Source organism: Plectropomus leopardus, chromosome 9 (genome assembly GCF_008729295.1).
Source record: "Plectropomus leopardus isolate mb chromosome 9, YSFRI_Pleo_2.0, whole genome shotgun sequence".
NCBI lineage: Eukaryota > Metazoa > Chordata > Actinopteri > Perciformes > Serranidae > Plectropomus > Plectropomus leopardus.
This window is the reverse complement of record NC_056471.1, coordinates 15913611-15928605: the sequence shown is the minus strand read 5'-3', so window position 1 is coordinate 15928605 and position 14995 is coordinate 15913611. Positions and strand designations below refer to the sequence as shown.

Here is a 14995-nt window from a genome sequence, read left to right as displayed (position 1 = left end):
ATTCTGAACTTTTCTTATTCATTTGCAGGTGCCTTTGGGAGGACTGTTGGAAGTCGATCAGTTGGAGAGCAGTGTTGACGGTGCTCAGTTTGAGCTCCAATCCAGAGAGACATAATGTACGGGCTGCTGTGTGAGAGTCTTCACGACTTCATCAAGGAGTCGTACGGAGACGACGTGTGGAAGCTGGTCAGAGAGAGAGCTGATGTCAGGTTACACTCTTTTGTCACCCACCAGGTACAGTGTCTGAAACGAAAAATATAACTGTATGTGTGCACTGAATAGTAATATCGTTGTGCTGTCTGAGGGCATCTAAGTCAACTTGTCTGCAGTTTTTCTCTGCTTTCACCTTAAGCTTCACAGTCCTGACGTCAAAAGATTTTTTTTTTATATGATGAGGTCTGTGTGTCTGCAGGTGTATAGTGAGAGTGTGATTCCTCGTATTGCAAAGGCAGCCAGTGGAGTGACAGGGACACCCTACAATGAGCTGATGAACTCCTGGGGTGTCTACTTTCTTGGCTTTGTTGGAAAGTACGGCTATGACAGGATACTCAAGGTAAAAAAACCAAAACACACTCAAAGCTGTCAGAACTGTTTTGTCATTTTGTGTGAGAAAATTCTTAAACACCCTATGTATCCTTAAACTGCTATTGTGCTAAAGATTTTTAAATCTTCACTTTTCATAGTTTTTGTGTATCTTGTTGTTATTATTAAAGAAGAAACAACTCGTACAAATCTGTCAATAAAAGCTCAAAAATGGAGCACCACAAGGCTGTGTGCTGTCACCACTGCTGTTTCCATTAACACAAATTAAACAACCATCTTTTGTTGGTAATGGAAATGAATGCAGCCAAAACAAAGAACATATAATGTAAACAATTCCAGGTGGGACCACCAGTTACATCCTTCCTTTCATTTTAAATTATCAGCCTGTAGAAAAAATAGAACATTTTGAGTACTTGGGCGCAATAATTGATCAACTTTTAATGAGAACTCAGAGCGCATGTTTAACCCTTTGAAATCTTGAGTGGCATTGCTTTTCTTGTGCTGCTTTTCGATGTGTCAGGTCATTTCCTTGTTTGCTTTTATCTTTTTTTTCTAATTGTCAGGTAATTTTCTTGTACTTTTTACTAATTTCTTGGCAATATTTGGGTCATTTTTCCTTTCATTGCTCGTTGCCTTCTTCCCACGTTTTCAACTGAAATCAAGTCAATTTGCTCAGGCTCCAAGGGGTGAAGAGAGTGCTTGTTTTCAATCAGCAGGCTGAGGAGCTTTGGCATTAGCCAACACATACTTGAAATGGCAAACAGAAGCCTGGTCGAAAGCGTTTTATCATTTAAAGTCCAAAATCTCAGCAGCAAAGTATGATTTATCCTCGTTTGTAGTCACTTGTATGTGTCAAGCTTCAAAAAGGCTCATCCTCAGTTGTTGTTAAAATGTTTTTTCCTCGAGCACAAACCAAAAAAAAAAAAAAACCCTCTCATGACATTTTCGGGGGGTTATTTTCTCTTATTTTCCTCCAGGACCACAGAAGCCATTATGCAACTGCTTTTACAGGCTGAGTTGTTCTCCCCATGACAAGTAAAATGACCTTTTAGTCTAAAATTAGTGGAGCCTCCCTTTCGAAATACTGCAATGAAAAGGTAGAGTAGTCATCAAAGACATGACCTGTCACCCTCTATATCTGCCTTCAGGTGCTGGGCCGTCATGTGCGTGATTTTGTCAATGGCCTTGATAATCTTCACGAGTACCTGCGCTTCAGCTACCCCAAAGTGCAGCCTCCAACCTTCTTCTGCCAGGAGGAGTCAGCCACTGGAGTCACCCTCCACTACAGGTCTGAGAGCAAACAGAGAACGCTGTGTTGTTAATTTCTTTTAAGTGATACTGAATTTTATTCCTCCGTAACCGGCAGGAGTAAGCGCAAAGGCTACCTGCACTATGCCATGGGTCAGCTGAGGCAGATGGGGAAACAGTTCTACGACACTGACATCCATGTGGAGGTGCTATCTGAGCAGATGGTTGGAGACTATTCCCATGTCACCATGAGGTGCACACACACACACACACACACACACACACACACACACACTACATTTACTCAAGCACTGTATGTAAACACAATTTTGAGATATTTTTGAGTAATTTCATTTATTGCTGCTTTATACTCCACTACACTTAAGATGGAAATATTTAATTTCTTAAAGACAGAAAAAGTAATAATAATTATTATAACAAGAAGAAGAGGTACACCATTATGATTATTGACACTGTAAAGACAAACAATGAAACACACACACACACACACACACACACAAAAACAAAAACAAACATTAATAGATGAAAAATTTGCAAACGCTATAGGCCAAAGTGGCCTATAACTGATAAACGCTAAAGTCTGAGTGGAGAGTTAGAAGACAGGTTAAAAAATAATAATAAATATGCCAAGTATTGAAATAGATTTAATATTGACTGATAAAATGTTCTAATCTGCTAGGCCTTTATATATAAACATACTATAGAAATACATACATTAAGTACCTATAAATACTTCTTCTGCTACATATTAAACTTTAAACTTTAGAAAACATACTGATCTGTATGTCTGTTCAGGCTTAACTTTGACAACTCAGCCTACCGTTACATCATGAAGGAGGATGAGGAGGAGCAGGAAATTTTGCCCATCACCTCTGACTTCTTCTTCGAGGTCTTCCCCTTTAACATAGTCTTCAGACAGGTAATCCTTTTGAGACACATTCCTGAACATACCAAATGAATGAAATAAAGCATCAAATGAATGAACAATCACTGCAATTCTTTGATTCTTCAGGACATGGTGGTGCACAACGTCGGCTCAGGCTTGGCTACAGTCTTCCCTGATCTGGATGGGAAGAAGATCAATGATGCCTTCTTGCTGGCTCGCCCCCTAGTGGAGTTCACCTGGAACATGGTGAGACGTCTCTTTACATGTTCCAGTCTCAGACAGGGACAATTATAATGCTTCCAGCCAAATGTTTGAACATATCAGCTTTAAACGGTGTGCTGGTAAGGAATAAAAATACTGATTTAAAAATCTGTGCACAGATCATCTCCCATCCCAACAACTTATTTGAGATCATGTCCAAGGAGCCCGTGAAGAGAGAGAGGAACCTTCACAACCGAGTCCAGAGTAAGAGGGGGAGCCATGCATACACTCGCAGGGGTGTGTTTCTGGTGGGCAAGGACTCTCTGGCTCGTGGTCAGATCAATTTCACCGCAGTCAGTCTCAAAAGACACGCTCAATTTCAGTTTCATTAACTAACGAAAGAGAGCAGGTGTTTAGTTAAATGGATGTCTGTTGTTGTGCCACAGCTCTAACATGAACATTTCACCTTGAAAACATTGCTGAATGAAAGTTGAGAGTTTATAAGGTCTTACTATTGCAGAAATGGAATTGTTGGGTGTCATGATCCAGCTTAAGTTAACTGAGTTCAGTGGAAATGATCCCAGCCCTGGTTGTCATAGGTGGAGGGTGTGAATGTGAATGTTTGTGGCTCTGATAGTTTTACCTTGTTTTTTTAACAGATTCGGACTATGAAAATGCCAATCGCTCTGCTGACGTAGATGTGGAGCTCATGGCTTTCCAGTCCATCATTGGAGATGATTACAAAGGTCATGACCTTTATATAATCAGAAAAGACACACAGTGAGACCTGAACATACAGACACTGAACTGGTCTGCCTGACAATATTACTACAATAAAAACAACGATATTACACTGACCGATTAAAGACACAAACACATTCAAAAACAAAAGAATCTCACTTTAAATAAATAGTTTGACAATTTGGGAGATTTGCTTGTTTGCTTCCTTGTTAAAAGTTATTGAGTTGATGGGAAGTTTGATTCATTATCTTACTTTTCTTTGCATTAAGATGTGAAAAAGCCAGCCTGACTCTGTCCTAAGGTAACAAAATCTGCCTAAAGCTCCATTATTAACTAACTCAACTTAAGAGAACTCCCATTTAAGAAACAGCCCAGCACAAAACCCACAGAAAGCCATTAAATGTTATTTCCCTTAAGGCCCCAAAACACTAAACCAACATCATAAATAGTGGCGACAAAGGCAACTGTTGCGTTGTCTCACAATATCAGTGTCTCAGCCAAAAGGTAACACTTGAACAAACTGCAAAGGCTATAGCCAAAGGCCAGCTGGCACATACAGTATGTTCGACATCTGTGTAAGAGGAAATAACTTTCTGTACCAGCGGGTGGTGGTGGTCTGTATTCAGTACTCAAAAAGGGAAACCAGAACACTGCCTGGACAAATTAGAGCCACTTAGCACATTAACAATACAACCTGATGATGAAGGGAAAACAAGATATTTAAGGTGCGCTTGTGAACAAAAACCAAAACAAATAAGAATCTTTTTACTTAGGAGTTCAATGGCTAAAAGAATTACCTTATCTAGGACAACAACTCTGTTTCAATCTCATGGCCTCTTGACTTTATTCGTTTGTTGGCTTTCCTCACTTCTCTTCTTGTGTATTGAGCTGAACTGCCAATCAGAGTTATTTCTCTCACTGGCTCAGTCATTTACGATGCTGATTAAACATGCTGACTCGGCTGAAAAACAGCCGAAAAAGGCCAACTAGTGCCAATAGTGTGGGACATACTGCAAAAACTATGGCGACAGGCGCACACTAATGACCTCACTGTAAAACTAGATTATTTAATAAACAGGTGGACAGAGGTGAGCTCTTTCCCCCCCTACTCTCTTTATTTTTTTTGCTAAGCTACACAAACTGGCTGTTGTCTCTAGCATCATATTGAACAAACAAATATAGAAGTGCTATCAATCTTCTCAACTAACTGACAGCAAAAAATTGAAAAAGTGCACTCCAAAATTGTCAAACTGTTCCTTTAAAAATGCCAAACTGCCAAATCTATTAGACACAGTTAACAGCGCAGTTACTTTCTACTGCTGAAAAATGTTTGCTGTACTCCTTTATCGTACTCCTTTTTTAGACGGTAACAGCGCTAATGCAATGGAGAGCTGGGGCGATGGGAGCCGCTGCCTCAAACTAAAAGGACAAATGAGATACATGCCAGAGTGGGAGTCCATCATCTTCCTGGGAACCCCTGTGTAAGCCCCCCCCCCACCCCCCAACACACACACACACACACGCACACACACACACACACACACACACACACACACACACACACACACATGCACACCCATAGACACAGATCTTTATTAAAACGCTGCAGTTGAAAAGTAAAACATTCAAAAAAGCAGCAAGAGCTAAACTGAATTACGAGGCTGGAAATAAAAGCCTGGGCAGTGAATCAAATCAGGGGCCCATTCTAACAGCACTTACCATGCATGAAATGAGCTGCTAATTAGCTTGTAATCAGACAGTGCAGCTCTTGTGAGCCTAATGGGAACCCATTTGCAACTGAGAGTGTTTTCCACAGAGTACATTACCAAAACATCTCCCTCCTCTTCTCAAACATTTTGTTTTGCAAGTAAATGCCCTTATGCCTGTATTGACAAAACTACTGAAATGTTAAATGCCAAATCACACTGCTTACAGCATTTATACTGTTGGAAACTAAAAATAATATCTGTCAGAATTACTGTCTTTTCATCCTTAGATTTCTTTTTTTTTTTTACTGCGATTGTTATTTCAGAATAGTTTTTTTATTAGTTTAAGTACATTTTATTATAATTACCATCGCTGAATGTCGTTTTGTATTTTTTCTCTTTAACTGTGCGTATGTGTGTGTAGGATGGAGAGTCTCAGTGCAATGTTTAAGACTGGCCTGTACATCAATGACCTGAGCATGCACGACTCCAGCAGAGACCTGGTGCTGGCGGGCACACAGCAGTCAGAGGAGCTGAAGAGAGCTCTCATACAGGTTCCCTCTGCCAACATGCAGCTGAATTTTATATGTGTCATCAGCTCACTTGTCACTTTGCATTATGCAAAGTTGCTATGAAGCCCTTCTTTCAGCCTGGAAGCCCCAGATCACCTACCCCCTGCAGACCTGAGATGAAAGAAATAGAAACAAACTCACAGTGTTATTATTCTGTCTTGTTGCTCATTGTGAGCGCAGGAGCAGAAGAAGTCCAGTAAGCTGGAGGAGAGCATGAAGATGTTGGACTATGAGATGAAGAAGACTGATGACCTCCTGTACAGGATGATTCCCAAACCAGTGGCTAAACGGCTGCGCAAAGGAGAGCCGGCTGTAAACACTTGTGAGGTCAGGATTATAGAGTATCATACACAGTATTGAAACACATGTTTAAAGGGACAGTTCACCCCCAAGTCAAAAATACACATTTTACTTTTACCTGTAATGCTATCCATCAATCTAAATTGTTTTGGTGTGAGTTGCTGGATATTGGCTGCAGAGGTGTCGGGCTTCTATTGAACTAGATGGCATTCCTGCGGCAATATAGTTGGTGGGTGTAGCTTAGTAGAAAGAAAATAGTTCCTACATGAAACTGCTCACAACAAGGCCTGTGTATTATCTTGAGTAACCAGTTCATGATTTCTGGAAAGAGACATTACATTACATTCATTCCCTTTTATGCAGAGAGTTAGATGAGATCAGCTCGGTTACAATTTCAGCCTAGAGCAGATTTTGTGTCCTTTGGACGTAGCCGGGCTAAATGTTTCCCACTGTCTCCGATCTTTAGGCTAAATTAAGCTTACCAGCTGTTGGCTGTAGCTTTCTATTTGTCACATAGACATGGGAGACATATACATCTTTTCAAATAACGCTCTTTAACTCACCAAATCATGTCAAACTTTGGCACACATTTCTGATAAAAGGTCTAATCTATCAGCTACCATAGGGTACAAACTGAGTTTTTTTCTTGCCCAATGTAGATAGTGACTGACTGGGTACCCAAACACACACGCACGCATGCACGCACACATCCTTATAAATCCTCTGCATACTTACTATTGGAGACTTTATGCCACAGTGAAATTCAGGTTGATAGAAAGTGGTCTCCTGATGATGCATAACAACACAGGCACAAAACATGGCTCATGAATGCCTGCCTCCCTCACCCGTGTGTATGTGTGTGTGTGTGTGTGTGTAGTTGTGTGCAGTGTATAAAACTGCCTGTTCATCAGCTCTTTTATCTCTTTTCTCCAAGGTGTTCCCAGATGTGACCATTCTCTTCAGCGATGTAGTGGGATTCACTCGCATTTGCAGCCACATCACTCCAATGCAGGTGGTCTCCATGCTCAACACCATGTACACGCTGTTTGACACGCTCAGCGAGAAGCACCGCGTCTTCAAGGTTTGTGTGTGATTTTTCCTCTGTTTAATATACTCAATCTATTACGTACTGCTGTGTGAAAGCTGCTCTTCCTGTCTTTTCCAGGTGGAGACTATTGGAGATGCCTACATGGTGGTGGCCGGGGCTCCAGAGAAGACAAAGTATCATGCTCACAACATCTGTGACATGGCCCTGGACATGGTGCGCTCCATAGATCACCTGAAAGATCCTTCCAATGGCAACAACATACAGATCCGTGTTGGTGGGTAGAACGTGCCTATTTATGTGTTTATGTCTGTGCTCACTTGAATGAACGAATGTGTTGTTCTGGTTGCAGGCATCCATTCTGGAATGGTGGTGGCAGGTGTGGTGGGACACAAGATGCCACGTTACGGTCTGCATGGTGACACGGTCCACACTGCATCTGCTATGGAGAGCAATGGAAAGGTAGTGAAGCTCAGTCTACACTATATGATGACTAAAGTGATTCTGTGATTTTATTGTAACCAACTCGTTACTCTTTTTTTGTTCAGGAGATGCACATTCAGCTCAGCAGCGCCACCTACGAGCACCTGAAAGGAAGTCATTTTATCTTTGAAAGGAGGGGCACCATCACCATCAAGGTTAGGGGTTAAAATCTGTTACCACAGCAACTACACTCACCTAATTAATTGCATTCACCCAACCACTATAACAGCATGTTAAACATATGAGCAACACACAGGGTCTCCTCTACATGTTATCTGTACATTATACACAACCTACCTGGAGCTAAACACTGAGACTAAAGTCTCTGTTAACGGCAGATTTATGTATCAGCAGTCACACATAATAAACAGGCCTGAATCTAGGAAATACATGAAATAATAATAACTCACAATGTTTTGGCTCTGGGGAGTCAGCACACTTAGCATTCAGAGCTGGTAATCTCGGTTTGCTTGTTGATTTGCCAGTCTATTTATCACCGGGTCTGACTTTGAGGCTGTACATTCAGTGATAATGCAGGCAAAGTGACTCCCAAAGGTTTCTAACACAGCTGATTACAGGCGGCAATCTCAAGAAAGTGAGAGCAACTCATTTTTCATCAGAGAATTCTGACTATTGAAAATCTGCCACCTGCCATTTTTCCTCGTGTTCATAACAAAAATTGTGCCTGTGAGCACGTCGTTGAATATTTGTGCACAAGTCAGGTACCTTTTTGTCCTTAAACCTAAATCTTATGTTTTGCTGCTTTCTGCATTTTAAGGGGAATGTTGAAATCGAGACCTACTGGCTGAAAGGAAAGAGGGACAAAGATGGGAATGCTCAGGCGGCATGTCCTCAGTTTGAAACCCAGACCATCAGTAAAGCCATCAGCAAGGCCAATGTCTCAGGGCCTGAGGCCACAGGAGATGAGGAGGGGCTGGTAAGATTTTATCCAAGTCATCCTTAAATCGTTTACACTCTCATTTGCTTCATTGCCACCATCATCATCATCTCTGATTCCCTGCATCTTGTTCTGTCTTTGCCCCCAGGTTTTCCCAGTGGTGGCGGGGCAGGACGAGGATGATGTCAAGTCTGTTCGCTCTCATCATATCAAGATGGAGATATCAGGTCATTCTCTGGAGGAGTCGATGGAGGAGTGTCGGGTGGAGGAGATGTCGGTTCATAAGGTAAGAGGTGATGCTAAGGATTTATAACTTGTTAGACTTTTAATGCCTCTGTTTTAACTACGACTTCTAATTCTCAGGGTTCCCACATATTTTTACAAATAAATTTAGAAAACTTTTTAAAAACTTGAATATTTTACACCATTTCTATAACTTTATTTACATAGTTTAGAATGGGTAGACCTTGTCATGACCCTGGGTTTTGTTATAGTGTGGACTTTGTTTTGGTCTTTTCTATTTGTGTTTTCCTTGTTTCTTGTTACTCATGTCCTGTTTCCTGTTTTATTTTGTGTTTACACTCCACATGTGTCATGTCTGCATTTACTTCCTGTCTGTGTGTTTTCCTGCCCTACTTTTAGTTTTACCTGTCTTTTATCAATCTGGCTTGTCCTTCCTTGTTAGTCTTTCCTGAACACCTGTTCTGTTTTAGTCTTGTTTGCTTCTTCCTTGTGTTTTCTGCCACACCTTCAATATTTAGCCAATCCCTGTGTTTTCCTCCTGTTCCCTGTGTCCATCTGCCTCAGTTGTGTGTCGTTGTCTTGATTAGCTACCTGTGTATATATACCTGTGTGTTTGTTTTTGTCAGTTTGTCTCTGATTCTACCTTGTGGTGGTGTCCTGTTATTCCTGTGGTGTTCCTGCCCTGTAATCCTCCCTGCTGTTACCATCTTGTTCTGCTTCTGTCTTCACCAGTGTTCTTTGTAGTGATCCTGGTTTGTTTCATTTTGGTTTTTGATTCCTGTTTTATTTGTACTTTGTGTTTTTGGTAACCTGTTTGTTTTGTGGACATCATCATCAGCATTAAAAGCATGATTTTCGTTTGCACGCCCATCTGCTTTTTTGTTCTGCATTTGGGTTCCCAAGAATTTGCAGATGAACTAAGTGCTAGTGCTTGGTAAATTAACTTACTCATTAGACATTTCTGCCACCAACTACCTATGCTATACGGGCACTTTGCAACATGTCAAGCCCATGTCCCTTATGAGGGGGTAGAAAACCAAAGATCGGATGGATTTCAATGCAATTTGACTTGTATTTGTGTCTTGATAAATAAACATTACTATATATATATATATAGCGGTGTCGAATACCTATATGAATTAAAGTTTGCTACTGTCATGTACCCTTAGTCTTACCCCATTAAAGTGGACCATTGACCAAGCACAGTGGCTAGATATTCATGATTCCTGGTGATTCAATCAAAAATGTAAATTCAATTGAATCAACAGGATTTAAACCTCAGTGTGAAAGCCTTGGTTGACCCATTACACAACTTTTTAACATCTAACTGTTTTTCTCCCTCTGTGAGAAAAACAAGGCACAGCCTTGCCTATAACACAGTGACTGTCTGTCCAATGTGTATCACGTGACATTTCAAAGGTTATGCAGTATAGCACTAGTTTTAAGTTAGTAATACAAGGAATGTTTTTACTGTGTAACAGTAGACATCTTTTGGGATTTTTTTCTGAACATATTTTAACCAATATCCAACAGTGTAACTTTTCCAAAACATTTTGTCAATTCCAAACCATATCCAGACCTGGAAAACCTTTATTTATTTTTAAATGTTGGAACTCTTTCAGGAATTTCATGAGGGTGGGAACCCTTCATTCTATTTCTTTTCATCCATAGCCATCATCAGTGCTGTGCTGTTTTACACTTGAGTTTTGTTATCAGTGTGATTAAATAAATTACATCTTCCCCAGTCCCACTACAAGGATGCTTTGCAGGACGGCCTCCAGGACGCCCACCTGGAACTGGACTCACCTGGGTCTGACAGCAGAGACTCCATCATGGAGTCTCGTGCCAGTTCCTGTGACTCGCGCTGCTCAAAGAGTGCCACGTGCTCCATATCGTGAACCAACATACAAGATAGGTGGTGCTATAGCCGGTGATTTAATTTGTCTTAACTGTTTCTAAAGCGCTTTATATAAAACTCCATAAATGTTAGGTCAAATGTCAGATAGGAATGCCATTTTTGCTGTTATTTGGCATTCTTGTAGTAATGCCATGAAAATCTGCATCGATTTGTACATGGTGTAGTCTGTAATGCTTGAAATTGCTAGTAGCCTTGTGTGGTGTTTTGTTGCACAGCTAAATCATCAGTACTTATTTAGCTCTGACAATACAGAAATAAACTGTAGCTATCATTGTATGATTCACACTTAGATCACAGTCAGACACTTCTCCAGTTAATACCTCAAATACATCAGATGTCTCAGAGGAATTGCCATTAAAGTGTTGTAACCATTGTATAACATGTTTTAAAACCAAAAAGTGGTCACTGCCACATAGTTCAGCTGCACACAAGCTCAGTAATTTCCTGTTTGTTCTGCTACACCTTGTAGATTTGACATCTTGTTTCATCCTTTGGATAAATCCCTCTGTATCTCTCCCCAGTCCCACTCCCTCATCTCTCCTTCATCCTGCATGTCTGGATTCATTGTTCTATATCAGTCTCGTCAAATACACAGCCACGGCACAATGTAAACGCTTGTCAGCTCAGTAAAAATAAAGCGAGATGACTGCTGAGCCATGTGCAGATCCGTTTGTTATTTTCTTGTCACTCAAAGGCACTGGCATTCAGACTCACAATTACATTTACATATATTTTACAGTTTTTTATTGAACGAATTTCTCAATGGATAGGTTTTTATTGTGTGTGCTCATGTGACATATATGTATGTGTACCTGCAGGAAACCTAGTACATGCACTTGTATTTCAGGTTCAAAATGTTATATTTTTTTGTGATTATAGTATTTGAAAACCCTCCTCCTGTTCAAAAATCAGTCAAGCGCAGAAACAAATCACATATCAAAACATATTAAATCAATATAGGAGTTAAAGCAATGTCTCAGATTTTAATACTTTGGTTTAGGTGTCATTATTCTCTGCCTTGCGGTGCTGTTACATCCATAAATGCTACGAGAACAAGAATAGTGTAATTCTAGAACAAATATATCCAGCTTCTGCAGTCAGACGACATTCCCCACTGACTGGTTATCAGAAGAACTGCACTTATAGGTGGCGTCTTCACGGTCCAGGCTGCATCTGTTGGCTGTGGGCAAGTCTTTAGGCAGAGAACCGATGGAGAAGTGGAAACAGAAGGCGTAGAAGAAGGCAAGCAGGAGCAGGAAGCAGACAACGCAAAAAATCACGACAATCAGGATGGTGTGGACTTGCATGTGCACCTCCTCCCATGGGAGGAGCGTGGTGGTGGCCAGGAGGCTGGAAGTCGTTGGGGTCGCATTGAAACTAGGTGGAGGGGGCTTCATGGAGGGCAGGTGGGCGACTTCCGGCATGATGGGAAGCCTGGGGATACTTCTTGCAGCTTTAGGGGAAAAAAACATTTCAGTTTGATCTACATGAACAGATAAACACACATTAATGAGATACAGTAACAGTAATTCAATTAATTATGTTGAATGATAAATCAACCTGCTGAAAACTACAGATGAGAACAATGGCAACATAATAAAAAATAACCACTTTGCAAGATTTTAACAGTCCTTAAATGAGACATTTGAGCGCAATATTAAGCCATGTTGCAAAAATAATGAACACTATTCATTAACCTGTTCCTTTAACAAGGTTAATTATCTCTCTCACAGACAACCAAAAACAGATGTGTCTTTTTGTTCCTACCTGGAATGTGTTATCGTCCTGAACAGGCTCTCTTTTGATGAGCAGAGCTTGGGAAAATGAAAGAAATGGAGAACAAGAGAGAGAGGGAGGGCTGGACTTAAGAAAAGAGGTGGCTTGTGAACCAGGAGTAACAGGCGGGGTTGCCATGGCAACACTTGCTAAGGGGCCACTTGTTTGGGAGTGACATCATATCACCTCAGGATGAAGACTGCATTTTGAAGTAAACAAAGGAGATATTAGGAGGTAATAGTTAAAATTACTTGTAAAAACACGAACAGATTCAAAGCTTAAAATACTGTATGATGGGGGAAGAAGCTCTCACCTCCTTAATTCCTCCCCTAACCAAATAATGGCTCTAAATCTACTGTAAACACATGTATTGAATGACTATGTTCTAGTGAATTATGGCATTTCATCTGAAGTGCTGCATTCTTCAGATTTATTCCACCAGAAGTATTTTAGGGTAAACTGATCTGATTTCTTTATCACTACAAAACGGTGATCTATATATTTATATGAAGTTTTACAGCTTTAATATATATGATGATGGGGAATTTGTGGTGCAAGTCAATTTATCTTAAAAGCAAAAGAAGAGAAAAGAATTTTCACCTTTTGAGTAAAAAAATTAAAGTTAGGCCATTAGGAACAAGAAACTACCTGAGAAAAGGAAAAAACAACAACAACAAACAAACCCAGGACCATCCTACTTCAAAACATGATTTAGTTGGATTATCTAGAATATGGTCATATATGATTTTATATAGTTCATATCTATGTACATATAGCAATAGCATAATATTATAGTTTCAACAGCTTGCTAGCATTAATAACTTGCAATCATTAGCATTAAGTGATGACATGGAAGTTAGCATTGCCCTTGTTCCTCTGTCAAAAAGCCAATGGTATTTTTCCATTGGATTTTGGATGACTGCAAAAAGTAAGCTCTGTGGTATTGTGTGGAAAGTGGTGTTCTGTAAGGACTTTTGAAGCCTAACTGCAATTGCCAGATGTAGGCCTAAAATGCTAGCGTTAGGCCAGAAACAAACTATCCTACTGTTCGCTGTGATAGGGTTCTGTAGTCTCATGTAGCCATTTGATAGCAACAGCCTTTTTAAAGACAAATAAAAGCTTCAAAATTCACAAGTGGAGTATTTACTGATGCATTCAGTGTTGAAAATGTGAAAGTCTCTTAAGCTTGTGTTAACCACAGACCTTATTTCAGGCATCTAACCAAAAGCCCATTCATATTTGGACCATTTTAGAACTCATTAGTGGGGCACTCTCCTGCTAGTTATGTAGCCAACTTTTTGAAATGTTTTTAAGCAAACTTGCTAAAGGAAGACATGCTGAGATAAAGACAACTAACCTTAAGGAAAGGCTTAAAGGCTTCTAGATAATCCATCAATGCATCAAGCCCCAAGATTGGGGCAAGATGCTCCTTTACAAATTTTCATTTCTGTGCTATAACAACAAAACTGTCTCCTCTATCATGTATTTCTCCCAACAGTGTCTCAGTTTATACATACACATCCTGCACATACTAAAATCAAATCCAAATACAAAAACGTTTTTTTTATTTGCTTGTTTTTTTTTTTAACAGTAAACTGGTTATTCTTGAGGGTGGAATTTTCCCCTACATCTAAATCAACTATAGTTTATATAACCTACAAAAAACACAGTTAACATAGATAAGTATTTCCATGTAAAGCTTTGGAACAAAATGAGAGAAATCAGAGTGTGTCAGATCACCTATTTGGAAAGAGCAAAGCCTCTTTGTCAGCCTTGAGATGAGTCAGGCTCTCTAATACTGCCACCTGTTGGTAAAAGAGGTAACAGTGACCAACAGACTGCAGACCACAAACTCACCTCCTCACCAGCCCAGCTCCTGTGCCGTCTGGTCTCTTTCAAACAGCCATAATGATCCTTTAGTACAAGTTGTAATTGGTCTGCACACCCTGCTGTGCTCGCTCAACAGGACTTGATGCCTAAAAAATGTTTTAGAACTTGCACCAAATTTTAGTTGCTATGGAGATGACTCAATATTCACTCATTTTTAGCAAGTAAACCAGAGAGCTGTTTTTATTTTTTCCCCAAAAAACCCACTCATAAATACCTGACAAAGAAAAAGAAAAAACTATTCATTAGCATAATTTCATGTAGAGGAGGGCACGGAACAAAGCCTGCCAGCTGATGTGATTTTAGAGTGCTTTCAGATGGTTAATTACAGCTCCAGACAATAGAAACAAAACGATCCATTAAATCCAACTGCAGCTGAGTAGAGCCAAAATGGCTGAATGGAGGACTTAGCCTACACCAAGGTCAGTGTAAAGGACAAATATGTGAGGAAAGCCCACAGGGCTGTGTGGGTCTGCGAGTCTGGGGGGTTTCTGTCTGCTGTCGTCCCAGTGGAGATGAGCCATACA

General features: G+C 40.3%; 1 protein-coding gene across 1 annotated transcript; it reads left to right on the top strand.

Moving 5' to 3' along the window:
• Window positions 1–391: 391 nt before the first annotated feature.
• Window positions 392–11402, top strand: LOC121948476 (soluble guanylate cyclase 88E-like). Its single transcript, XM_042493876.1, has 17 exons — window positions 392–553; window positions 1692–1831; window positions 1910–2044; window positions 2608–2731; window positions 2825–2944; window positions 3079–3163; window positions 3559–3645; window positions 5004–5121; window positions 5771–5900; window positions 6099–6245; window positions 7153–7299; window positions 7384–7540; window positions 7616–7725; window positions 7812–7901; window positions 8525–8683; window positions 8793–8930; window positions 10633–11402. The coding sequence occupies exons 1-17, from the start codon at window positions 392–394 to the stop codon at window positions 10783–10785; spliced, it is 2202 nt and encodes a 733-aa protein (XP_042349810.1). The 3' UTR covers window positions 10786–11402.
• The last annotated feature ends 3593 nt before the right edge of the window (window positions 11403–14995 follow it).

Coding starts and splice junctions, on each gene's coding strand:
- LOC121948476 (XM_042493876.1), top strand. CDS start 392: ATGAGGTCTGTGTGTCTGCAGGTGTATAGTGAGAGTGTGATTCCTCGT. Junction 554..1,691: donor GCTATGACAGGATACTCAAG/GTAAAAAAACCA, acceptor ATCTGCCTTCAG/GTGCTGGGCCGTCATGTGCG. Junction 7,300..7,383: donor AGAAGCACCGCGTCTTCAAG/GTTTGTGTGTGA, acceptor TGTCTTTTCCAG/GTGGAGACTATTGGAGATGC.